This window comes from Pinus tabuliformis, chromosome 6 (assembly GCF_031772625.1).
Source record: "Pinus tabuliformis cultivar Carrire ecotype Pingquan chromosome 6, CPIR1, whole genome shotgun sequence".
NCBI classification, from domain to species: Eukaryota; Viridiplantae; Streptophyta; class Pinopsida; order Pinales; family Pinaceae; genus Pinus; species Pinus tabuliformis.
The window spans coordinates 665583668-665611070 of NC_142292.1; the positions used below are offsets into that span (position 1 = coordinate 665583668).

At 38.7% G+C, this 27403-nt stretch overlaps 1 protein-coding gene across 1 annotated transcript in view; it reads right to left on the bottom strand.

Annotated features, from left to right (window-relative positions):
* Window positions 1-580: 580 nt before the first annotated feature.
* LOC149260368 (CRS2-associated factor 1, chloroplastic-like) overlaps window positions 581-27403 on the bottom strand; it is a 57615-nt gene continuing 30792 nt past the window's right edge. Inside the window, exons 2-5 of the mRNA XM_089420395.1 lie at window positions 20416-20543; window positions 2549-2774; window positions 2088-2215; window positions 581-1930 (exon numbers count right to left, since the gene is read on the bottom strand). Coding sequence (XP_089276521.1) covers window positions 779-1930; window positions 2088-2215; window positions 2549-2774; window positions 20416-20543 — 1634 coding nt within the window. The 3' untranslated portion in view covers window positions 581-778. The remainder of the gene's footprint in view (window positions 1931-2087; window positions 2216-2548; window positions 2775-20415; window positions 20544-27403) is intronic.

Consider the following 27403-nt stretch of genomic DNA (forward strand, 5'->3'; position numbering starts at 1 on the left):
TAGCTGTTTTGAGAACATATGCTACAGAAGTTGCTATGTGCTAGGCCAAAGGCCATGGCATCATAGCAAAGGCTATTTAGGGCTGCTATTTGTGCTCTTATCAGATTTGCAGGTGCTGCAAGCTATCAGTGGAATGTTGCAGCTGTGAGGGTTACTAGATTGATGATCTGCTACAGCACTCTTATTGGTTGAAGACTGTCATGAGAATTCAGGATTGCATCTCAGAACTGTCATCATTAGTAGAATGATGGTCTTGCTACTGCTGTCATAAAATCTCATGTATTTGTACTATCTCTCTCTCTCTGCTGAACTATTGAAGAACATAAAAAGAATTGATCAAGGGTTTCCCAACATTGGAGTTTGTCCCTGGCTGGTGCCACATCTTGTATCCTCTTGTCTTGGCTTGTTTTCTATAGTTTATGTTTATGTTCTATCTGCACTTTACTATCATGCTGATGTGATCACTAATCTGAATATTGTCATTATGAAAAATTGAAGTAAATTGCTCTAAGCATAGAACATACCTAAAATTAACACTATCCTTTGAAAGTATATACATTTTGTCCCAACATGCGTTAAGAGGAGCAATGCATATTCAACATTACATGCAGAAACAATCTTATGTTGTAAAAGGGACAAGAAGAAAACGAAAGACCAACCCCCAATTGAGGACACCTCAGTTAAATGGAATAAATGTGAAAAACAACAATCTGCAAAAAGCAGAGAGGAGGCCTCTAAAATCTCAGCCTTGCAGTGGGATCTAGTATGTAAGATCATTTCAAGAAGCTAAGAGCCTTGCAAGCTCATCTAAAGGCAACTTACCCCGGGGAGCATCGTCATAAGAAAGTGACAGTTTCTCTCTTCCATCATTATTATTGCTTTGAGCTAGCTTGTGTCCCTCACCTTCATTTGTTTTTATTTTCCTTTGTTTACCAACCTTCTTGGGTGGAAAATTACGCTTAAAAAATGGCCCTGGAGGAGCACTTCTTGTAAACATGACAGCTTTTTCATGAATAATGTCGGGATCCAAAACAGGTTCATCCAGCAATAGAACTCTACCTGAATCAATTGCCTGCTTCCATAAGACCTCAATGTCCAAACTAACTCTTTTTTGTTGACCAATTTCTGTAGTACTATTGACTACCAATTCATTTGCATCTACCTCATCAAACATGCCATCCTCAACAAGCATGCCATCACTCTCTTGCCCATCTCTTTCTTTCTCAGACACTCGTTCTGGGCAAAGATCAGGTTGTTCTTCCGTAGACTCTGCAAGTTCATCATCCATCACACTTGTTTCTGCTGCTGCAAAATATGATTCATTTGATTTCATAGAGGAATTAGCCGTTGGAACTATAAGACTAGATGAAACTTCATTGTGGGCAATGTTGGATGAAGCATGCTTGTCTTCATAAAAGACCAGCATATCTGAAGACTGGGAACCATAGACTGAGTCCTGACCCATGCATTCTATGTCTGGATTTGTGGCTGGTATGGGAACAATTGAATCCAGTTCTTCATCAGAAATAACATCCATTTTGCTTGATTCATTTGGCTCAAGTTCAACATCAGAAGATCTTGCATCTAATTTCCCATGACAATATTCAACTTCACCATTCCCACCAGTATCTGCTTTTGTTACAAATTGCAAAGCTTCATCTACGTCTTTGATTAGTGTGCAATTGCTTTCAAGCATGTTTTCTTTGATGAGAGCAGGAGCAGATACCACGCATTCCGCTCCATACTTGTCATCAGATGGCAGAGTCGTTTTGATACTATATGTGTCACTGACTGCATATGAAATTGAGCATTCACTGCCTGAATTAGCTTCAGAGCCTCCAGTACTTTGTTTGGTAGATTTAGAGTCTTTTCCTCTCCACATTAATATATGCTCATTTTCAAAAGAAAGCAATACACATGGAACCAAATCCTGCAATCCAACAGAAAAAATATACAGTGGTTATATTCATGTACACTAAAAATTTTACAACCAATGACTTGCGTCCAGAAACATGATTTTAAAAAAGATATTTCTTGCATCCTTTAGAATCTAGTGTGCACAAATGCAAGTTACAATACACACCAACCTTCAGTTTGGCACCTATCTTTTTGTAATCACTTGGATTTAAGCCTTGACAATTTACCCGAACCAGATCACTTACTTCAAAGGCATCTCTAACATCCTTTGCAAGATTCAAATACACACCATTTTTTGCTGCATGAGCAAGTGTGGGAATCTTTAGTATCATAAGTTGTTTTGTGATTTCCTCAAAAAATGTTATCCATAAAATTTCTATGAATTGAAGAAGAGATTGCTGCACACCACTAACTCAACATTGTTGAACTTTTATTATATGCCCTAAATTTACTCATATGATTACTCCAAGAATCTCATCTAATCAACATGCACCTAAAGGCTTTATTTTGAATTCCTGCCAGGATTAATAACTTAAGAGCTTACTGCATTTTTATTAGAAGAATGTATCCTATATGAAGAAATAAAAGATACATATCCATAATTTGATGGGAAAAATGGTTAAGGGATTACAGAGTTTGCAGATTGGAAGTAGTGACCGTCCCCTTTTACGTAATTCTTTTGCTTCTTCGAAGGTTAACCCTCCTGGAGCCCGTTCAATCAGTCTTGGATAAACAGCTGCTGCAGGCTTCCAAAGCATCAAGGGAAACATAGGTCGTGTTTTGTAATTGTAATTTCGTCCACGGAAAAGATATATAGCTCCTCCAGCCCTGTGAATGATCTTTCCCCCAGTTTTTTCCTGCCATTTGTGTGAGGCCAAAACATATGCACCAGTATTTTTAATTTGCAGAGAAGAGAAGGAAAGAGACTCAATACAGTTTTCTTGTTAGAAATTCCAGTCTAGGACTTTTGTTGATGTCTTTGTGGAGTTTCTAAAATGAAAATATATGAAAGACGCTAACTACTCCGTGAAACCTCAGAAAAGAGAACGAGAATTCATTCCATCAAGAAATATCCTGTAGAGTCCAGGGCACCACCTTTACATATCACTAAGCTGATCATTGTTCCATGTTTAATTAATATTCACTCTCCACTATTAATTTTAAAAAAAGGCTTGCAGTATAGAAATATTTACATTTCTTTCTTATGAGTTAGAAATAAAGAAAACAATGTTCCACAAGATTTCCCGATAGGGGGAACATGGAAACAGGGAATTGCATCTAGGCAAGTGCGGAAACACCTCTTAATTTTTTGAAATGTGATGGGAAACTTTGCCCCCCCCCCCCACCCCGCAACAAAGAGAATCCTGTCACAAGCATGAACAAAAATTAATATACACATTCACTTTAGGGTTTTGATTTCTCTGTGTTTCTTTAAATTGACTATTTCTATGGCCATTGGGCAAAAATTGTTAGGGAGTGCCCATGAGACCCCACAAAAGGGAAACATTCCCCATTTCTTGGGAATCAACTCCCCCTCTATTTCCCAAGTTTCCCCCAGATGCGGGTGTGGAGAAACATAGCCCACTTAAGCTTTCTTGCCCCAGAAATGTGGGAAGCATGGGGAACAGGCTCCATGGGTGGAAGCACATCCCTGTGTAACACAGAAGAAAATTTAAAAATCCTCAGGGAACAACTCCCCGTGTTTGCTGAGTTTCCCCCATTATGCCGGTGTGGGGAAACGTAACCCACTAAGTTTTCTTGTCCCAAAAATGTGGGAAGCTGGAGGCCAGGCTCCGTGGGTGGAAGCACATCCCTGTGTAACACTGAAGAAAAATCATCAAAAAACATTTATTTAGGACACTAGTAGCTGACTCATTATTAAACATGGATGCCCACCCTTCCACTAACCTCTATGCTTGCTTGGTTGTGTTTTCTTGAATGTTGAGTATTACATTCTCATTATGAGTATTGCATATTACTATGCATTTTGTAATCAAGTTAAAACATAAAGAACATTATTGTTGGAAGCTACTTTTACTGTGGGTGTGTAAGTGCATGCACACGTGTCTACTATTTCCCCACCCATACATATCTACCCATGAACACAATACCATGTTTGCTTTAGATCCAATTTCTGTAACATTTCATTATACATGTGGTTCAGTTATGTAACATTTCATTATACATGTGGTTCATGCATACCACCATTAATCAGGTTAATTAATTAAGGACTATCATATCAATTATTTGCTAGAGTCATGCTCTCTATTCCCATTTTCACACCCCCTTGCTTGTATGAACTTCGCATGCAGGCAATGCTTCCTTGCTTGTTTACTTGAATCCTATGTCTAATGCTATACTTTAAAGTTTACAATCGAAGTATTATATACCACCACTGATGCCCTAAAGTTATATACTAGCGTGTCCATATGCTGTGTATGGTACTGGTAAAGACATTTTTGAAAAACTATCATATGGCCAAATTGCAGAGCAAACTTGGGGCAATTATTAAAACATCCAGAGGCAGCAAGAACAGACTGGCTTTAAAACAGTATTGTGACTATTTGAGATCTTTATAATTGCTTATGGCACACATAGAGATCAACTAACCATCATTATAGCATACAATATTACATTTCAAGCCCTCGGCATAAAAAAGATAATCATTTCCCCAGCAACTGTAAACAGGAAAGAGTACAAATTTACAACTTGTAATTTATGTTGATGCCAAAAGAGGACTTCAAGTTAAATAGGCGGTATCTAGTAAACTGTAGCAGAGTCGAGACAACAGTTTATAACACATATTATTCGTGAAAATAGTTGTTAAATGTACATTTTAGACAGCTACATGTTTATAACTTTATGACAATGTAACAGGGTGTTCAGAAATCAATGCTAGTAGGATTAGGGTTAGATTTCTCTTTCTTGATTTATGTTGGTTTCTTTTACTCATATGTTATATTATCTTTCACCAAGCAATTACCAAATTATGTGTGTATGAAGATCACAAAAACACAAGACACAAGATGTAGGCACTCTGCCATGGCAAAACCCCTACCTAGGGGAAAACACAGTGAAAATATCTTCCTTCAATAGTTTTTCTTGAGAATCTTCAACCTAGACACAAACCTCCTCCACACCAAGCCAGTCTTTCCTTCTTTGATCCAACCTTCAACCTAGCAGCAACACTTCGACCCCAGCAACTTCGACTTGGCAGCTTCCAGCATCAAGTGGCAGCAACAGCAGCTTCGACTTTGACAAAGAGACTTTGATCTCCTAAAGTAGTCCACACGAGAGAGAGAGAAAGAGATCCCAAATCTTCATTTTTGTCCTTCCCTTCCTTCTTGACCAAACTCTTTTAGTCTCCTCCTTCACCTTCGCACTTTTTTCCAACTCTTTCTTGGATATCGAACTTGTGAGAGAGAGTGAGTCCAAATGAATTCAATTTGCTTCAATATATAGGCTTTTGGTGAGGTCTAATTGCTTAGTTGAGGCCAATTTGATCTCCTTGAGGCCGACTTGGTGTGGAGGTTACACAATTCATCGTTGACTCAAAATTAATTATTTTCACATCATTCGAAGGCCCAAGAAGGGTCTCATAAAATATACAATGACTCTAATGACTCATTATTAATCCTAGGAGCCCACAATGGAGACTTTGACTAATAAAATGATGACCCAAGCATGAAACCTATGTTGCAGGAAACGTGGTATAGAGGTCTGTTTCCATACGGAAACGGGTACGAAACGCGGAAACGCGTTTGGTACGGCCATGAAACGCGTTTCCGGCCGTACTGCCACGTTTCCCGAAACGGAAACGTGGCCAGTACGGCCGGAAACGCGTTTCACGGCCGTACGACCCACGTTTCCTCATTAACTTGTGTTTTTTTTATTTTTTTTTTATTTGTTTTTTAATTTACTTTTAGGGTATGTTAGTGACTTCTTGTTGCTTCTAGATGCGTGTCTAAAGTTATAAAAGTGAATTTTTGCCCTAGTGTTGATATGCAGTTCATGGTAATGTTAAATTCTTAAAGTAAAAGTGATATTCTCCTTTATTTTTCATTTTCATCCTTTTAAATTTTTAACATTACCATGAAATGACTCAGGATGTTTGAGAGTGGTTTCGCCCTCATTGGATTTCATATGGAGAAAGTAGAATTTTAGATCTCACTCAAAATTCAACAGACTTATTTGTTTTTTAGGATTTTAGGATTGGGGGAATCGCAATGTTTCCATTGGATTTTATCATGTACTAGGGTATGGAACTTGTATTTAATCAAGAGAACCAAGCCCTCTATGCAAGGGAAACTCCCAATAATCAAGATCATGTAGGGTACTAGGGCATGAAACGTGTATTTAATCAAGAGCACTAAGGTCGTTCGACTATGTAGGAGGAGACTCCCAATACAACAATGGTCCTTCTACAGAATGGGATGTGGATGCAGAAAATCCTGATTTGGATCTCTCTCTTGCAGCCTTATAGTCTTTATTGTACTTGCAGCCTCATATATTAATATAAATAAAGGCTGATTTTGAGATTTGGATATATAATAAAGGTTGCTTTTGGATGTTCCAATATTTTTATTTTCATTATGTGATCATTCATGAGTAAATGTGATGTAAATTAAATCTTAATGTTTAAGTGTAATAAATTATAATGTATCATTTATATATTTAAATATTTTCAATATATATATATATATATATATATTCGCGTTTCCCCGTTTCCAAAATTTGGGGAGGTCGCGTTTCGTATCGCTTCCCGTTTCGGAAACTCGTACCCGTTTCCCCGTTTCGTGCAACTTAGCATGAAACCCATGCTTTAATAAGTCATTGTAACAATAATAAAAATTCTTTTGAGTCTTGACAAATACATTATGAAGACCGAACCTAGTTACATTTTTCAACACTCCCTCTTAACTAGGGAATTATTCATAAGAAAGATCTCAAACTATATGAATTATGAAGAGTTTAGGCACCGCAATGCCATGGACTAGATTCCTGACCAGGGTAATCTACCCAAGGTCTCTCAAAAGTTTCAGCACCACAATGCCACGGACTAGATTCCTAACCAGGGCAATCTATCTAAGTGGGACTAAGACGCACTATAGCTCTCAGCCTCTCTAGGTACCATCAAGGTTACTTGCTAACCATTAACCCAGGGATCTAGGTGCGTATCCGAGGTTAGAGTTCCATGACCAACACCACAATCCCTACTTCGAGAACTAGACATCAACACATAGTGTCGGCCAGATGTCCTCCCAGGCAATGTGTCTCACACACAAGGCCTCAACAAATCTCTTCCAAACTTTTATCATCATCAACAAAATCAGCAATATCAACTAAACCAAGCATGCTTCTAAGATATTCAAACTTCTTATTAGGAAGAGACTTTGTTAGTATATCAACTACCTGATCATTTGTCGAGACATACTGTAGCTTCACAATCCCATCTTGCACCAAGTTCCTAATGTAGTGGAACTTATTGTTGATATGCTTCGTCCTAGCATGAAACACAGGATCTACAGACATCTTGATACAACTTTGATTATCACAATTCATCACGGTAGGATCCAAAGGCTTCTCGAACAAAACTATTAGAAGCTTCCTCAACCATACAGCCTCCTTTCCTACTTCACATGCAGCCACGTACTCTGCTTCAACACTACTCAAAGCAACAGGATCTTGTTTTCTACTCATCCATGATAGATCCCAAACTAAAGCATCCACCAGTAGTGCTTCCATCAGTCTCACTGCCACCCCAATCAGAATCTGTGAAGCCAAACAGTTTGACTTCCTTGCTATTGTACTTTAGGCAGTGATGTATCATCCCACGAAGATATCTCAATATATGCTTGGCAGCGATCCAGCGATCATGACGAGGCTCCAACTGAAACTAACTATCACAGCAAAGCAGATATCCAACCTAGTATTTACTGGATACATCAGAGAACCCACCAACTAAGGATAGGAGGTAGGATCCACAAGACTTGAGTCGGAGCTCCTCAACTTCTTGAGATTGGAAATCATAGTAATCATGGGCTTGGAATCCATCATCCCAAATTTCTGCAACAATTTGATGATATACTTTCCTTGCCCCAAATATATCTCCCAGGGATTTTGCCATACTTCCAGACCTAGGAAATAGTGAATCAGTCCTAGATCCTTCATCTCAAATTCAGCTGCCAACATCTTCTTGCATTCGTGTATTCTCTTCTCCACAATTGTAATGATAGATCATCCACATATAATAGAATAATGGTTGGCTCATTATTCACAACCTTGATGTAGAAATTTTGACCAGCAGAATGTGGATTTTTGGTTGCATCAGATGTGCTCTAGCCTTGAAATTTGGAGGAGAGGCTAAGGCGCATGAGATCTTCAAGACCTAGAAATCGTTTTGAGAAATTCCATCCGGATGAGGAGTTATTAAAATAATTAATATTTTTAATGGGTTCCTGAGTATAAACTTATGAAAATAAAAATATTAATGGATATTAATAAAGATAAGGATGAGAAGCTTTTAAGAGACGAGGATCAAGTTTGTTTTAATCTTAGCCGTTGATTAGGGAATTAATCTCGGTCGTTGATTCATCAACAGGAAAAGTATAAGAGAAGACTTGAGGATCATTTGGAGACACACCGGCAGATACTCAATATCTCAAAGAAATTCGATTCCCAAGGAAGAGGAGATCAATTTCAGAGGGAGTTGCAGGGTGGAGGAAGAGGAGGGCTTCCGTAGCAAGTAGTAATCGAAGAGGAGGTGACGCAGGGGCAGTGGAAGACAGCATAGAAAGAGAGACGTATTCCAGAGGAGAGACACAGAGCCTACGCAAGCTGACGCAAAGGGACGTAGAGCCACTCAGAGCCACGTTGGGTCAATGAGAGTGACGCAGAAGTGAGAGCAAGGTCTCCAAAGTGTCAGATGGTCTCAGAGGGAAGTCTCAGATGTTTTCTTTCAGTTTCTCCGTAAAATCATTCCTTGTAAAAGCAATTGTTGTTGAAGATTAATAAAGCCCTCATCTGCTACACCGGTTTTCCCGCATTGGGTTTTTCTAGGGACAATTGTCCAAAAATAACTGTGTCGATGTGATTGATCCTTGTGCATGTATTTTTCTTTCGATAATTGTGTGATACTGCAGTAGAATTTATTTTAATATTTGTTGAAGGAATTTCGTAAATAATTTATTGTGAATAATAAGTAGGTGAAATAAATCAGTTGCTGCAGTGATAGAATTTCAGTTTAGAAATTTTCACATGGTATTGGCGCAGAGATCCGACAATAGGAAAGGAAAATCAATTATGGGTCAAGAGCATGATGCAAAGGCATCCACTCAAGGGGACTTGCGCAGATTTCCAGAAGAATGCACAAGGGACGAATATTTGATGTTAGCTTCCAGATTGGAAGAAGAAGTCGCTTGCCTTGCAAGCTCTACCTCCTCAGAGGTTTTGTATATAGACAGTGCAGCTTCCTGGCATATGATAGGAATCCAAGAATGTTTTTTAAATTATCAGGAAGAAAGAATAAATTTTCAGGTCACCATGGGGAATAAGGCAAAGTGTACTCCAGTAGGAAGAGGTACCATAATTTTTCAAACCGAAGCAGGAGAGCGACTTCGAGCAACCAATGTGCTGCATGTGTTGGGATTGGGGATGAACTTACTTTCTGTATCTCAACTTCAAAACAAGGGCTATGATGTTTTCTTCATTAAGGAGAAAGTATATGTCAAACACCCAAGTTGGAAAAAGAAGGCTCAGATTGGAATCAGAAGTAGCAGGTTGTACAGATTACAACTAGAATCACCAATGGCACTCATAGGCAATAAAGGAGACAAAGACTTGAATGAGCTATGGCATAGGAGGATGGGACACTTACATCATGGGGCTCTAAGAATTCTCGGGAAAACAATATCAGGAGTTCCAGAAATAAGTACTGAACGGGATGATGTATGCAAAGGGTGCGCTCAAGGCAAGTATGCCAAAGATGTGTTTTCCTGAAGTAACAATAGGGCGAAGAGTGTGCTAGGATTGATACTCAGACATCTGCGGACTGATGTCCACAAAAGCTCTTAGTGGTGCCGAATACTTCGTCACATTCATCGATGACCATTCTAGGAAGACTTGGATCTACTTTCTGAAAATCAAGGATGGGTTTTCGGCCGATTCAAAGAGATCAAGGCTCTAGTGGAGAATCTGACAGGAAAGAAGATAAAAGTGTTGCGCTCGAACAATGGTGGAGTGTATGTTGACAAGGACTTCACCGATATTTGCACTAAGGAAGGCATCAGAAGAGAGTGGACAGCTCCCTACAATCTGAAGCAGAATGGAGTAGTTGAAAGCAAAAATAGAACTATTGTGGAAGCGGCTATGGAAATGATGTATGATCAGGATATGCCTAAATTCCTGTGGGCAGAAGCATGCAGAACGGCAATTTATGTTCAGAACAAGACTCCTCACAGGGCATTGGGCAATATCACTCCGAAGAAGGTCTTCACTAGGAAAACACTTGAAGTCGATCATTTCAATATATTTGGGAGTTTAGCATATTGCCTATACCCGAAGAGAAGAGGAAGAAATTAGATCAAACTGCTGAGAAAGGATATCTTGTGGGATATAGCGAGAATGCTAAGGCATATAGAGTCTATCTTCTAGGGAGTAGGAAGGTAGTAGTTCGACAGGATGTAAAGTTCATGGAGGATAAAGCTTTTGGAAAATCCCGAGAAATGTCTTCCGAGGAGCAGTCGAAAGACGACCCGTTGGTCAAACCACTTCAACCATCGGAAACTGATACCAGAAATCCTCCTGAAGACAAGGCTTCAGAACAGGAGGAATCTGAAGAAGAAGAGGAGTTGATAGATGTGCCTACTGCCAGTGGAAGAACGAGCCGAGAACTCTGACAGATTCTACGGGATGCGGAAGACTTCATTGGTGCACCCAGGGATAGTAAAAGGAAGCGAAGACAGCCAAACAGATACCAAGCTTTAGTAGCTCAGGTTGGGGAACCTTCTAGTTTTCAGGAGGTCATTCAGCATCAAGCATGGGTGGATGCTATGGTGGAGGAATACAGGTCTATAATGGTCAAAGATGTCTAGGAAGTGGTACCTAGGCGTCAAGACAGATCAGTGGTAGGTTCGAGATGGATCTACAAGGTCAAATATGCTGCAGACGGCAGTGTGCAGAAATACAAAGCTAGGTTCGTGGCTAAGGGGTATGCTCAAAAGGAAGGCATAGACTATGAAGAAACCTTCACCCCAGTAGCCAGGTATACTTCTATTAGGACCGTGATATCTCTTGCCGCACAGATGGGGTGGGAGATTCATCAGATGGATATCAAGATGGCATTCTTGAACGGGGTAATAGAAGAGGAAGTATACATTGAACAACCAGAAGGTTTTGAGACACATGAGAAGAAATATCATGTATGCATATTAAAGAAAGCCTTGTATGGGCTGAAGCAGACACCTAGAGGCTAGGACATGGTACGGTCGAATTGATAGCTACTTGCAAAAGATGGGGTTCGTCAAGAGTGACGCAGACCTTAATCTCTACTATTTGGTTGTAGAGAAGGAGCCTCTTATCCTAGTGTTATATGTGGATGATCTCTTCCTAAAAGGATCATCCAGGCTCATCAAAAACTGCAAGAAGAACCTAACCCCAAAATTCGACATGAAGGATTTGGGATAGATGCATTATTTTCTGGGGTTGGAAGTTTGGCAGCAGAAGGGTGAGATCTTCTTAGGACAAGGGAGATATGCTACATAAATCTTGAAGAGATTCAGGATGCAAGACTGTAGACCTATGGCTACTCCAATGATCACCAACTGGAAGAAGATTGATGCATCAGAAGATGAAAATGTTGATCCCACCTTGTACGGGCAGCTTATAGGGTCCCTGATGTATCTGGTCAATACCAGGCCAGACATTTGTTACACTATCAACACCCTTAGTCAGTTCACGGTAGAACCTAAGAGGGCGCACTGGGCAGCAGCCAAACATGTTCTCAAGAATATACAAGGAACAGTCAAGCATGGACTATTCTACACCAGAGATAATGACATCAGGCTGAGTGGGTTCACTGACGCAAATTGGGTTGGAAGTTCAGTAGATCAGAAAAGTACAACTAGGTATTGTTTCAAGTTCAACATTGGATCAGGATTGACCTCCTGGTGCAGTAGAAAACAGAAATTTGTGGCTCTGAGCTCAGCTTAAGCAAAATATATGGGAACTAACACAGCTTCGTGTGAAGCCATATGGCATAGGAAATTGCTTGTGAACCTATTCAGGAGAAGGATGGAAGCGACTAGGATCATGTGTGATAATCAAAGTTGCATCAAGCTCTCTGAGAATCCAATATTTCATGATCAGTTGAAGCACATTGATATCAGGTGTCACTTTGTCAGAGACTGTGTCCAACGAGGGGCAGTACCGTTGAGGTACACTCCTACAGGAGAACAGGTGGCAGACATCCCCACCAAGGCTCTAGGAAGAACAAAGTTGTTCATTTCAGGGAGAAGATGGGGATGGTAAAGAATCCATTTCAATAATGGATAAGTATCAGAAGTTGCAGTGCAGCAGTTAGCAGTGGCAGTGCTATGGGCAGCATGATGCAATAGGTTGAAAGGGAGTTGCAGTACAGGAGCAGTAGTGGCAGTGGCAGTGTCAATGTCATGGGCAGCAGTACAAGAAGCAGCAGTGTAGGGGATGTGAGGCAACAAGCCAAGCATTAGCACAGGTACTAATACGGAAGATCAGTGTGATGTTTCTATAGTGAAACATTGCTAGAGCACATTCCTCGCTAAGAGGGAGTGTTGATTTTTGGTAGCATCGGATGTGCTCTAGCCTTGAAATTTGGAGGAGAGGCTAAGGCATATGAGCTCTCTAAGACCTAGAATCGTTTTGAGAAATTCCATCCGGATGAGGAGTTATTAAAATAATTAATATTTTTTACGGGTTCCTAAGTCTAACCTTAGGAAAATGAAAAATATTACTGGGTATTAATAAAGATATGGATGAGAAGCTTCTAAGAGACGAGGATCAAGTCTATTTTAATCTTAGCCATTAATTAGGGACTTAATCTCAGTCGTTGATTCATCAACAGGAAAAGTATAAAAGAAGACTTGAGGATCATTTGGAGACACACCAACAAATACTCGGTATCTCAAGGAAATTCGATTCTCAAGGACGAGGAGATCGATTTCGGAGGGAGTTGTGGGGTGGAGGAAGAGGAGGGCTTCCGCAACAGCTAGTGATCAAGGAGGAGGTGACGCAGGGGCAGTGGAAGACAACGCAGAAAGAGAGACGCAATCCAGAGGAGAGATGTAGAACCTATGCAGGCTGACGCAGAGCCACTCAGAGCCACGATGGGTCAATGAGAGTGATGCAGGGGTGACACAGAAGTGGGAGCAGGGTCTCCAAAGTGTCAGATGGTATCAGAGGGAAAGTCTCATGTGTTTTCTTTCAGTTTCTCTGTAAAATCATTCCTTGTAAAAGCAATCGTTGCTGAAGATTAATAAATCCCTCATCTGTTGCACCAATTTCCCCTCATTGGGTTTTTCCGGGGACAATTGTCCAAAAATAACTGTGTCAATCTGATTGATTCTTGTGCATGTATTTTTTCTCTAGGTAATTGTGTGATAACTGTAGTAGAATTTATTTTAATATTTGTTGAAGGAATTTCGTAAATAACTTATTGTGAATAATAAGTAGGTGAAATAAATTAGTGGTTGTAGTGATAGAATTTTAGTTTATAAATTTTCACATGGAACTCTTCATGAACCCAATTCTTAGAAGATATGCATCCATTCTTGCATACCATGCCCTAGGAGCTTGCTTCAAACCATATAGGGCCTTCTTGAGTCTACAGACATGAATATTTGCCATTTAACTCAAAGCTTTTCAGGTTGCTCAATGTATACTTCCTCATCGATAGTCCCATTCAGAAATGTTGTCTTCACATCCATTTGATGGATATTCCATTCCATTGTAGCAGCCAATGAAACCAAAGATCTAATGGTAGTATACCTTATAGTGGGTGCAAAGGTTTCTTCATAATCTATGCCTTCATTTTGAGAGAAACCCCTTGCAACAAATTTGGCCTTGTATTTATCTATACTTCCATCAATAGCGTGTTTGATCTTGTAGATCCATTTTGAGGTGACAACCGATTTGTCACTAGGTCTAGGAACGATTTCCCAAACCCCATTCTTCATGATGGATTGATATTCTTCCTGCATAGCTTTCTTCCATACTTCTTGATGAGCAACTTCTTCAAATGTAGATGGTTCGGCTTCAATTAGTCTTGTCATATATGCAACATATCCAGAATATCTCTTCGGCCTTTTGCTTTCTCTAAAGGTTCCTTTCATAGCTCCATGTCCTTCAACATCTTCAAGAGTAGCTTTTAACCAATTTGGCCTCTTCCTTGTGTTTGGTATGATCACAAGTTGAATAGGCTCACTTGGTCCTTCTTCTTCTTCTTGAATTATAGAAGGATTGTTGAGTTGTACTTCTCCTTTAAATGTTGGTAGATCTTCGTCATCGAAATCAATAGGAATATCCTTGGATCTTTTGTAAGCTTGATTTTCATCAAATATAATGGCTTAGCTTACTTCAATGTGTCTCCCTTCCTTGATGTAGATTCTATATGCCTTTGAGGAGAGACTATAGCCAACGAAGATCCCTTTGATGCTTGTAGAATCTAACTTCTTTCGTTTGTCCTTAGGAATGTGGATTTAGGCAAGACTCCCGAAGATCTGAAGATGGTCCACACTTGGCTTCTTCCTTTGAATGCTTCCTCGGGTGTCATATTTTCAAGAATTCTATGAGGACTCTATTTTGAATATATACGGTTGTCATTGCTGCTTCTCCCCATAGAAATTTCGATAAGTCTTGATCAAGGAGCATTGTTAGTACACCTTCTTCAATTGTCATATTCTTTCTTTCGGCCACTCCATTTTGTTCGGAATAGTATGGAACAATAAGCTCCCTCTTAATTCCTGCCTCTTTACAATATGCAATAAATTCTTTAGAAGTGTATTCCCCACCATTGTCGAATCTCAAAGTCTTTATTTTCTTTTCGATTAGGGTTACCACTTCACATCTAAACTCCTTGAATTTCTCAAATACTTCATCTTTTTTCCTGTGAAGGTAGAGCCATGTCTTTCTAGAGTGATCATCAATAAATGTTACATAGTACAGATGACCTCCAAGTGATTTGTCAGATATGGGCCCACACACATCGGAATGTATGAGGTCTAATAGTTCTTTAGACCTTGTTTCACTATTTGATAATGGTTTTATTGTATGTTTTCCCAAAGAGCATCCCTTGCAAACTCCTTCACAATCTTCTTTGATATCGGGGATGCCATGAACTATATGTTTAAGAGTGGGAATGACCTTGTAGTGAAGATGACCATATCTTCTATGCCATAGCTCAATGGGATTGATTTCCATATGAACTAGGGCTTGAGGAGGTAGTGTAATGACTCTATACAAGCTTCCTTCATGAACTCCAATAACTCTAGCTTTATCAATACTTGAATCTTTTCCCCAAACCAAGACCTTTCCATCAACAAAAGCAACTTTATCCCCTTTATCTTCTAAGCAAGAAATTGAAAGCAAATTCTTTTTCAAACCTGGAACATATAGAATGTTGTTGAGATGTAGTTTCTCTCCATTCTCCAACTTCAAAGATGTTGATCTCAAGCCTCTAACAGCATAGCTTTTGTTGTCTCCCAATTCCACTGCATGAGAAGATGGTTCCTTTGACAGAGTTTGAAGTTTTTAACTTTCCCCTGGCATATGCCTTGATGCTCCACTGTCAATGATCCATGCATTATCATCATTAAGTGATCCTGCGAGTGCAGTTAAGAACCCTTGACTTTTAACCTTATTGAATAAGTAGTAGACAATCTTCTTGATCCAACTTCCTATAGTATTGAATCCCATTCTTACCATAGAGGTAGTAATCATTTTCTTCAAGCCAACAAAATGATCTTCAATCTTCTTCGACCTTAGCTCTGATACCATGTTGAGAAATTAATGCTAGTAGGATTAGGGTTAGATTTATCTTTCTTGATAACTACTTGTGAATTATGTTGCCTTCTTTTACTTATATGTTATATTATCTTTCATCAAGCAATTACCAAATTATGTGTGCATGAAGATCACAAAAACACAAGACACAAGATGTAGGAACCCTGTCAAGGCAAAACCCCTATTCAGGGGAAAACCCAGTCAAAATATCTTCCTTCAATAGTTTTTCTTGAGACTCTTCAACCTAGACACGGACCTCCTCCACACCAAGCTAGCCTTCCCTTCTTCGATCCAACCTTCAACCTAGCAGCAGCAACACTTTGACCCCAGCAACTTCGACTTGGCAACTTTCGACATCAACTAGCAACAGCAACAACTTCGACTTTGACAAAGAGACTTCAATCTCCTAAAGTAGCACACACGAGATAGAGAGAGAGAGAGAGAGAGATCCCAAAACTTCATTTTTGTCCTTCCCTTCCTTCTTGACCAAACTCACACTCCTTTTAGCCTCCTTCTTCACCTTTGCACTTTTTTCCATCTCTTTCTTGGATATCGAACTTGTGAGAGAGAGTGAGTCCAGATGAATTCGATCTCCTTCAACATATAGGCTTTTGATGAGGTCGAACTGCTTAGTTGAGACCGACTTTATCTCCTTGAGGCCGACTTGATGTGGAGGTTACATAATTCATCTTTGACTCAAAATAATTCTTTTTACATTGTTTGAAGACCCAAGAAGGGTCTCATAAAATATACAATGACTCATTATTAATCCTAGGAGTCCACAATGGGGACTTTGACTAATAAAATGACGACCCAAGCATGAAACCCATGCTTTAATAGGTCATTGTAACAATAATAAAATTTATTTTAACAAATACATTTTATGAAGACCGAACCTAGCTACGTTTTTCACTCTCACACACAGTTCGATATCTAAAGCTGGAAGTTGGGAAGTGCAAAGTTGGAAAAGGGCTAGAAGGAGAGCTGGAAAGGTGTGCGAGTTTTTGGAGGAAGATAGAAGACACCAAGATTGAAATTTTGGGCTAACTCTCTCTCACTTCCGAGGTGTATCAAGGGAGATCAAAGTTTTCCTAGTCTAGTTGAAGTTGTTGTTGTTGGTTCGAAGTTGCTACTGCAAGTTGATGCTGCTAGGTCAAAGTTGTTTTTGAAGGGTTATCATCTGCAAGAAGGATTGAGGGCTGACTTGGTGTGGAGAAAGTCTTTGTCTAGGTCAAGAGTCTAGGAATACCTCGAGAAACTATTGAAGGAAGAATTGTTGACTGGGCTTTCCCCTAGATAGGGGTTTTGCCCTGGCTGCCGGCCTACATTTGTTGTACGTGTGCTATTGTTTTGGTAATTGCTTGATGAACTAAAAGTTAAAAGAAGAACATAAAGATAAAAGAATCACAAGTAATTATCTATATAAGAAAATCTTTCTTCCTTTCTAATTTTCTAACATGGAAACAGGAAAGAGCACAAATTTACAACTTGCAATTTATGTTGATGCCAAAAGAGGACTTAAGTTAAATAGGTGGTATCTAGGAAACTGTAGCAGAGTCGAGACAACAGTTTATAACACATATTATTCATGAAAATACTTCTTAAATACACATTTCACACAGCTACATGTTTATAACTTTATGACAATGTAACAGGGTAAATAGAGACGATAAGTGTGTACAAGTCAATAATAAATATACAAGAAATAACATAACAACAATCATGAGAATATAGAGAATGCTATTATTCTCTTATTCAGCTCACTGTCTATTTACATATAAACATGTGGCTAACAGAGATGAAGGTGTGATGCACAAACACAATGATATTGCCTCCATTTGTGATGATAGGTAAATTCAAAATGGGTGACCTATTATACACGTAAAGGTTTAGAACCATTCACAAGTTTGTCGGGACAACCATTCATACTTCCTAACAACATCTTCATAATGATGACCTCATCAAACATAGATGTCAACTCCCCACCATTATTTACATAAGAGTTTGTATTCATGGCCTCCAACATAAAAGCCATGCATTATTTCCCAGTGCATGTAAACAAGTAAGAGATCACATTGACAACTTGCAAGAATATCACATTTATGTCAAGGCCAAAGATCACTTGAGCTAAATGTATGATCTCAAAGTAACACTAGAACCAGATATCCGTAAATAGTTTGATACAATATTATTCATGAAAATGATTGCTCAATATGGATTTCAGCCGGCTATGTGTTTAGAGTCTAGGCTCTACAGTAATGACAATGAAATGGGGAAAATAGAAAGGATGTGTGTGTGAAGTTGTGAACTGTGAATGACATAATAAATAAGAGAGAAATATCACAACATTCAATGACAAACAAAGAAAATCTCATTAAGCTCTTATTCAACCCATCCTCTATGCAATATATACATGTAATTAAATCAAGGAGGCATGATAGCTCAATTCAAAATGAGTGGCCACCTTTATACATATAAAGGTCTAGAAACACTATGTTTTGGTTACAACCATTCACCCAACTAATCAAAATTTCAAGCCCTCTTTTTACAACGTAATAGGAAACAGCAAAATTTTCTAAGGTAGAGAAAGAGGGGGGATCATGAATTAAAGCATCTCAAAGGTGTTTATGGTGAAGTTTGCATTCATCATCAAACCAACAGTTCCCAAGGCGAATACCAAGCAAACAAACACAAGTCCGGATGCCAATTGATAAGGGAGTATGAATCAAGGGGCACCTCCCCAAGGGCCATATCTTGTCATCGAAATAAAGAAGTGCCAAATATAAGGCAATAATCCCTGGTTGGCCAGAAGATAATCAACCACATCCAGCCCCCACACTAAGAGAGACATAGCCTCCCCCCGCTACTACTACGAGGGACACAAAGTGTTCCCTTGATGTATTTAGCAATTTCATGCAGCTATTTTGGGTCATCAATATCTTTGTATTAGTTGGCTGCGCTTTCTATGTCGCAATTGTTCCACATTTTCGTTTTTGTACGGTTTATAGCTCTGATACTGATCAAATGCCTTATGCACTCATTCAATGTATTTTTTATGTCAATCACTTTTGGTCATTTTGAATATTAATATGCTTTTCCTTCTTTATTTTCTCAGCCCTTAACTTTTTGGTCATTTTGAATATTAATATGCTTTTCTTTCTTTATTTTCTCAGCCCTTATATCTCTTGAATTGAGATTAAAGTTCAGAATTGTGTTGCTATTTAATACTGCCCTACTTAACTGAGAGCTATTACTAACTTCATATATCTTATTTATTTATAATATGAAATAGTGCATCCTTATACAGTTCAGTGGCTATCAAAAAGTTTCACCACAAATGACATGGACTCAAAAATCTGACAATGTGCATCTCCAATTGGATTTGTTAGGATTTATCCGTATGCCAATTTCAAACCTAACCACAAATGGCATTGATTCAAATCTCAGAGAACACATAACTCCATTTGGATTGTCAGGAAGACAAGTTCAGGATCAGCACCCGGGAGTTTCTGCATCAAGTCTTCCTAACACATTAGAAGATTATGATCCATCCATGCTCAGGTAATAAAAACGTAAAAACACGGTAACAGAGATGCATGCACCTAGGGTGCATCTAAGGACGCCAGTCCCCAACCCCAAAAATGCAGGATGGCAGCATGGCACACCCAAACCAAGACTGGAATTGTAGACATCACATAAAACCAGGGGATGTGCCCCAAGAGAATTTAATAAAAAAAATAAGGCACCTGAAGTTCCCAAAAAGGGTAGGCACTGTTAGAAAACCCTAGGACAACCTTAAAAACCTAAATAACAAAATGATGATAAAGGGAGTCATCATGAAATCATAGAAAGAGCTTTTCAGAATAGCACATATAACATATGAATTCATTTAATAAGTGAAATGACTCATGCCATCACTTGAAAAACTAAATAACAAACATAAACAGTCTCCTTGTCGATCATAAGTCTCAAATTGAAATTGTGGCTGTCATATTATTTAAAAATTCTATTTTTAAGATTTCCTGTTCTACATTTATAAGTTAATAGTTCCGTTTTATCAATTTTAATATTTTAGCACATGCATTTAAGAATAAGTGATGCACCCTTTCTTTTAACCCCCATGTACCCAAATTTCAAAAATGGTGTTCCCATAGCTGCACCCATGAGCCCTAGCTTACTCAGGTTAAAAAAAATGCCCTTGACTGGTCATCAAGCTGAAACCTACCTATGCTATTGAAAGTATGGATTAGCTTAGCCTTAGTTTTTGCATATGATCCATTTTATGGTTTCCTGAATTTCAGACAAATTTTGAAGCAAACAGTCAATTTTGATCACCCCCCAAGAGCAGATTTCCATATATTGTGTACTCGTATATATAGAGAGCTCTCAATTTTGTTTAGCTACAAGTGTAGAAAAAAGAATCATCCTGCAATTGTACCTTAACATCAAAATAAAAATACCAACCTCAAGTTGATAGCAAACATTATCCATATCAACTGTTGCAACCCCTTTGCACTTTATCTTACAAACACGCCTCCGTTTCCAATGATGATGAATATTCTCCAACATATTGTGAGTTAAACCATCCCTACCTGCAAACGCCAAAAGGAAATAAAAGGAACGTGAATTTCATCCTCTCCTTGATCTAAGAGCCTCCTTTCTAACGGTGACAATTTTAAATCCTACTTAGCAAATGTTAGAAATTTGTTACATTTAATATTTGAGAGAGAAATATAAGCCTCCTCCAAAAATTAAAATAGAGGTTTGCCCAAAATTCAAAGATCGTGTAACATGCAAAGATGAGATAAATACTCACACGTCCATACATCTGAGGTACATGTACAATCCCATGGGCCATATCTGAAATCTTAATCTCAAAATCGCAAAAACACAATGCTCTAGTTTTATGGCAAATTGACATGCTACAAAAGAAAAATATGCCAAACGGCAAGGCAAAGAGACATTATCAAAGACACACCATAGAAAAGGTCATGGAAACTCAGCCTCACTAAAAGTCCCATAGAGGCTAAATCAAAACCTCATCAAATGCATGAATAGCAGGCAAAATCAAAACCTCATCAAATGCATGAATCGCAGTGTTACATAAGGATGTGATCCTGAGGGCATGGGACACACTCCAAAGGGGACGTTTCCCCATGTCCCCTTTTGGGGACTCAAGGGGACGTAGTGGGGAACATCCCCATCAAAAAGACAAATGCTCCCACTCTCTTTTGAAAAAAGTTCACTGTTTTCAGGGAAAATAGACATAAAAGTGAAATAAAAATAAAATGAATGTAACCCTAATGCAATTTAGATGACAAATTTGATGAGGCACAACATGGGTTGGTTGGTGTGCCATTGCATATTTTCGAGCATTCAAATAATTCTGAATTAGATAGTGGCATTCCTATAATTGGATCTTATTCCTCTAAGCAATAGCTAGATGCAAAGACTAATGGGGCATTGCCTCAGGCAGTGGTTCATTTGTCATTTGATTTGTTCTTACATCAGTTATCTTTAATATTCAAATCTATATCTGATAAATTTTCTAAACATAGTGACAAATACAATGGTGATAGTTGATTTGTGAATCGCGATTATTATGTTATATTACATCATTACATGTGTCATTTATGATCTATTATGTTACATGTAGTTATGCAGGCTATCAAAATATTATTATACATAAGCTTTCAATGATTTATGTTTCAGTTGCGATATATTTTAATTTCAAGTCCTTCATATTTGAAATGGAATCCCCTATGTTGTGTTAATTTTTCAGATTACTCCAAAAGTGTTTACAACATGTTTAAGGTGCTTCAGCCTTCATGAGATTTGGGGTACATGGTGTATGTTCAACCCCTCGATGATTTGAGATGGATTGGTGCATGGGAGATGGTCCGTGATGGATTTGAATAGTGGAGAGAGCTTGCTCAATGATTGCTTGACCTTAGTTAACCGTTGACTTGGTATTCTTCTCTTATGTGATGGATTTCTATTAATAGGATGGTGGATGCACTTCATTGTGGCCACATGCAAAGTTTGTCCACTCGGAGAAGACCCTACTTGGGAGGAGGCATGTTGTACATTTCAGAGAAGCGCATCAGGCCTATATAGCATGGGATAGCTTCAATTCATGTTTGGAGGCTTGGAGTTGGCTCAAGGATGCCTAGGCTCTGATAGTATGCTTGTAGGGGGCAATTGACGCAATGCACTACATTACATAGGAAGATCAATGGAGTCCATGCAAGCTTGTTGGAGGGATGTGGACTTACCTTGTGTAGTTACATCATCTGGGAGCCCTTATTGTGTACATCACCTTGGAGCATGACAAGTATACTTTAGAGTGGAATACTTCACTTTTGTTGGCCTACAAGTGCTCATTGTAGGTTGCTTTTAAGGGCTCATGCCCAGATTGTATTGTTGGCCTCCCATACTTCTCACATAAATAGAGGAAGGAGAGATTCTTTCTTGCAATCATCACATCACATCATTGTATCTCTTTTCTTTGTACTTAGTTTCTTAGAGAAAGTCACGAGGTTTTCCACATGAGGGTTTCCTCTTGACTCTTCAAATTGTATTGTTGGCCTCCATTAACTCTCATATAAATAGAGGAAGGAGAGTTTATTTCTCGCAATCATCACATCACATCATTATATCTCTTTTCTTGGTATTTAGTTTCTTGGCGGAAGTCACAAGGGTTTCCTCTTCGTTGAAAAGTGTAACTAGGTCCGGTCTTCATAATGACATGTAATTATGATTTTATGTAACGAGATGTAAAGAAGAAAAATAAAATTATTGTATTGACTTGCTTCATGGGTTTCATAAGCAAGAGATTTTATTTTTGAGTCAAGACTCCCATTGAGAGTCTTTAGGATTTATTTGCCATCTAGTCATAAAATGTTAGAGCCATTTTCATGTAATGAAGTCATGTTACACTTTGTGAAAGGTCAAATTTGCCTATGTAAAGTATCCTCCAAGACCTTGTCACTTATCCTCTTCAAGTCGGCCTACAACAATGAAAGAACATGCTAGAAGAAGTCGACCTAACTCTTGAGATCATGTCGGCCTAAGGGGCATGAGAAGAAGTGTATATAAAGCCTAACTCGGCCTCACTTGAAGACAAGCAACTCAACAAGCATTCGTTCAAGAAGAAGTACAAAGTAGAGTCCATCAAAAGAAGTGTGAAGGAGATTCTTCTGCGTATTGCAAAGTAGGATTTCTTTTGGGATCAGCGAAGGAGAGTTTCTTCTACGATCAACGAAGGAGCGTTTCTTCTGGGATCAGCGAAGGAGAGTTTCTTCTAGGATCAGCAAAGGAGAGTTTCTTCTGGGGCAGCAAAGAGGAAAGGTTTCTTTTGGGCAAGCGAAGAAGAGGTTTCTTCTGGACAAGTGAAGAAGGGCTTTCTTCTGGGCAAGCAAAGGAGAGGTTTCTTCTGGGATAGCAAAAGAAGGATTCTTCTGGGTGACCAAGATAGAGATCTAGAGACCGGGTTTCTCTAGTGAAGAGACCAGTGAAAGCCTAGAGACTGATATTCTCTAGAGGAAGCAGAGAAGGAGCAGTGTGAAGAGTAAAGACCAAGTTTCTCTAGAAGGAGCCGAGGAAAGCAGTTTGAGATCAAGAAGAAAGTCGAGGAAGGAAAGAGGCAAAGTTAGTAACAAGGTTCTTGCGAGGATACTAGAGTCAAGGGTCTATGTCATGGTCTTGGTACTCATCAATTGAAGATTGAGAAGAAGAATTTTGATCGGGTTTTCCTCTCAAGAGCTGAGAGGTTTTTGCCCTAGCTGACAAGCCTACATATTGTGTCACTTGTCTTTCATTGTGCATACTAGTAATTGTCTTGATGAAAAGAACACAATAATAACATAACAAAGAAAAGACTATAAGATAAGAAGTAAAAGTATCTCACAAGCAATTATCAAGCAGAGAAATCTTTTAACTATTCATGCCCTAGATTTCTCAACATGGTATCAAAGCTTAGGTGTTGAAGTCAGAAAGGGAAATTCAAAGCAAGTTGACACATGAGAATCAAGATTCATAGAAGTATCAAACCAAGTCGAAGAACTCCAAGCCATCTCATCCAATCAAGAAGACATCAAGCATCGAAGAAGGATCATAGCAAATTCAACGGCTACCAAGGTCAAGATCTTCAAAACCCTAAATCGAAGAAAATCTACACCAACAAGGGTCTTGAAATTATCTTCAAGAAAGAAGCAGGAAGAAAGACCGAAACCCTAGAAGCACTTCAGAGATCATCACTCATACATCACCAAAGAAGTGGAAGCTCTTCAAATCTAAAGTTAGATCAAAAGGCAATCTTCTCTCTATTGAAGCAAGGATCTCATTTGAAAGGGATCATCTGAAGCAACAAGTTCGTCATCAAGTTGAAGATTCTATCTTCACAAGTAAGTACCTTTTATTATAATCTAATCTAGTAAAAATGACTTCATGTTTCAAGGAGAACCAAACGCTGGTTGGGATATCAAACTTCCTTGTATGGAAAAGAAGGATAAACATAGTCCTCGAAGTAAATGGAGCATAAAACTATGCACTCAGGCTTTTAAGTTCATATACAATTGACTTGTAATATATTTTATTAATTGATTAATGAATAGATGAGTACAAGGTTGCGGCGGTGCTCCATAAATAGGAGTTGACTGGCCATGCCTATTCAGAGAGACATGTCCGTTGGGATTGTTGTCTCTTCATTTAGAACAACTAATTTAATGATTCAAAATTATTCATTTATTATTGCATTAATTAAAATAATATTAAAATATCTAATTGTTATGAATTTTAAATTCATAACATTGCCTTCCCCTTAAAAATGCTTTGTCCTCAAAGCATGGGTAACGTCGGGTGTTGTTGAAGAAAATGTTCTGACTCCCAGGACAAATCTTCCTCTGGTAATTTCTTCCATTTAACGAGGTACTCCTTTATTGTCTTGGACCATAGTACCTTCTCTCAGGTAGCGAGTATACCTTCTGGTTCTAGGACAATTCTTCCTTCTTCATCGGTCTTCGATATTTCTGTTTGAGCTACTTGGTTTTGCCCTAGTACTCTCTTCAGATTTGATACATGAAAGGTGTTATGGATTCGACAGTTGTCAGGTAACTTCAGCCCATAAGCCACGCTACTTATTTTTTTTATTATTTGATATGGACCATAATATTTAGGTGATAGTTTATTCTTTCCTTGTTGTTTTAATGACAACTGCTTATATGGTTGAAGTCTAACAAAGACCCACTCTCCTTCTTCAAACTCCCTTTCAGTGTGATGTCTATCAGCCTGTTGTTTCATTCTATTACGTGCCATCGTTAGATTCTCTTTTAATAAGTTAACGATCCTTTGGTTCTCTTCTAGGTGGTTTTTGACTACTGGAACCCTAGAATCGAGTAGTGCAAAATCCTTCCATCTGGGTGGTTCATAACCATAGAGAGCTTGGAAAGGTGTCATTTTAGCTGACGTATGGTAGGTGGTGTTATACCACCATTCCGCCAGGTGTAGCCACTGAGTCCACTTATTTTGTTTATCAGTGACAAAGCAATGAAGATATGTTTCCAAGCACTTATTCACGACCTCAATTTGACCATCTGTCTGGGGATGATAAGTTGAACTCATGTTGAGGGATATTCCTGCTTGCTGGCAGAATTCCTTCCAAAATTTCCCTTGAACCTTGTGTCTCTATCACTCACTATGACTTTGGGTTTGTAGATGTTTTTACAAAACGTATCCGTAATTTTCTTAGTTGTGTCCCTTTTTTTTATGGCCATAAAATGGGCATATTTAGTGAGTTTGTCGATTACAACAAATATCTTGTCCTTATTGTCAGACGCAAGTAGTCCTTCTATGAAATCCATCGAAATCTCTTCCCATTTCTGGTTGGGAATGCGTAGCGGGTGTAACAAACCTGGGGCTAGAATATTTTCACTCTTATTCCTTTGACAAATATCACATTCTGCAACATATCTCTGAATTTCCTTGCTCATGCCCTTTCAATAGAATGACTGTTAAACGTTGTAGTAAGTCTTGTAGAACCCGACATGTTCGGCTGCAGGTGAATTGTGAGATTATTTAAGAATTTTCAACTTAAATTTGGATGTTGGTGTTAGGTAAATTCTACCTTTGTACCACATTAGGTCATTCTTCCACTCGAAATTGGTATGTTGATTTATATTCTTAATCATGGAATCACAATCCTCATCCTTGGCATACTCGGCTCGTATTTTGTCCAACCATTCCGGAACAACTATCAAGGTGACACATGTTGTGTTGTCGTCATCCTTACATGAGAGTGCATCAGCTACGACATTCTCCTTTCCTTTCTTGTGCAATATTTCTAGGTCGAAAGCTGACAACTTCTCCATCCACTTTTGTTGTTCTGTTGATAATGTCTTTTGTTGAAGTAAGAATTGAAGACTGTTGTGGTTGGTTCGGATTGTTACTCCCAACCAAGTATTGGTGCCACTTTGTTAAGGCATGTATGATGGCGAGCATCTCCTTTTGGTATGTTAATTTTAAGTTTTCTCGTTTATTAAGTTTCCTACTTTCAAATGTTATAGGGTAGTTGTCCTTCATTAATACGGCTCTAATTCCGAATCCCGAAGCATCACATTCAACTACGAACGGTTTGGAGAAGTCAGTAGTCGCTAGCACTGATGTGCTTAACATTACTTCCTTTAAATTCTCGAAACACTTGTCTGCTTGGTCATTCCACTGAAAAGCATTCTTCTTTAACAAATTGGTCAGGGGTGTTGTCAGATGTGCATAGTTTTTTATAAATCTTCTGTAATACCCAGTTAGACCTAAAAATCCTCTTAGCTTGGATACGTTCTTGGGTTTGGGCCATTCTTTGATTGCCTTGATTTTGTTGGGATCCACTTGGACTCCTTCCCTAGATATAACATGTCCTAGGTATTCAACTTCCTTTTGCCCAAACGTACACTTTGATAGCTTGGCGTAGAACTGGTTCTTCTCCAATACAAACAATACTTCTTCCAGATGCTTGAGATGTTCCTTCCACGTCTTACTATAGACCAGAATATCATCGAAGAAAACTAATACAAACTTCCGCAAATATGGGTGAAAAAGTTCATTCATGGTTGCTTGGAAGGTGGTTGGCGCATTTGTTAATCCAAATGGCATAACTTTAAACTCATAATGCCCTTCATGAGTTTTGAATGTTGTCTTTTCGACGTCTTCTAGTCTTACTCGTATTTGGTAGTAACCTGATCTTAGATCTAATTTGGAGAAGTATTTTGCACTGTGTAGTTCATCTAACATTTCATCAATGAACAAGATCGGAAACTTCTGATTGATAGTGATTTTGTTTAACCCTCTGTAATCTATACATAATCAGAAGGATCCATCCTTCTTCCTGACCAACACTGCAGGTGCAGCATATGGACTTCTACTTTTTGTAATGATTCCATGCTTTAGCAGATCTTGTATT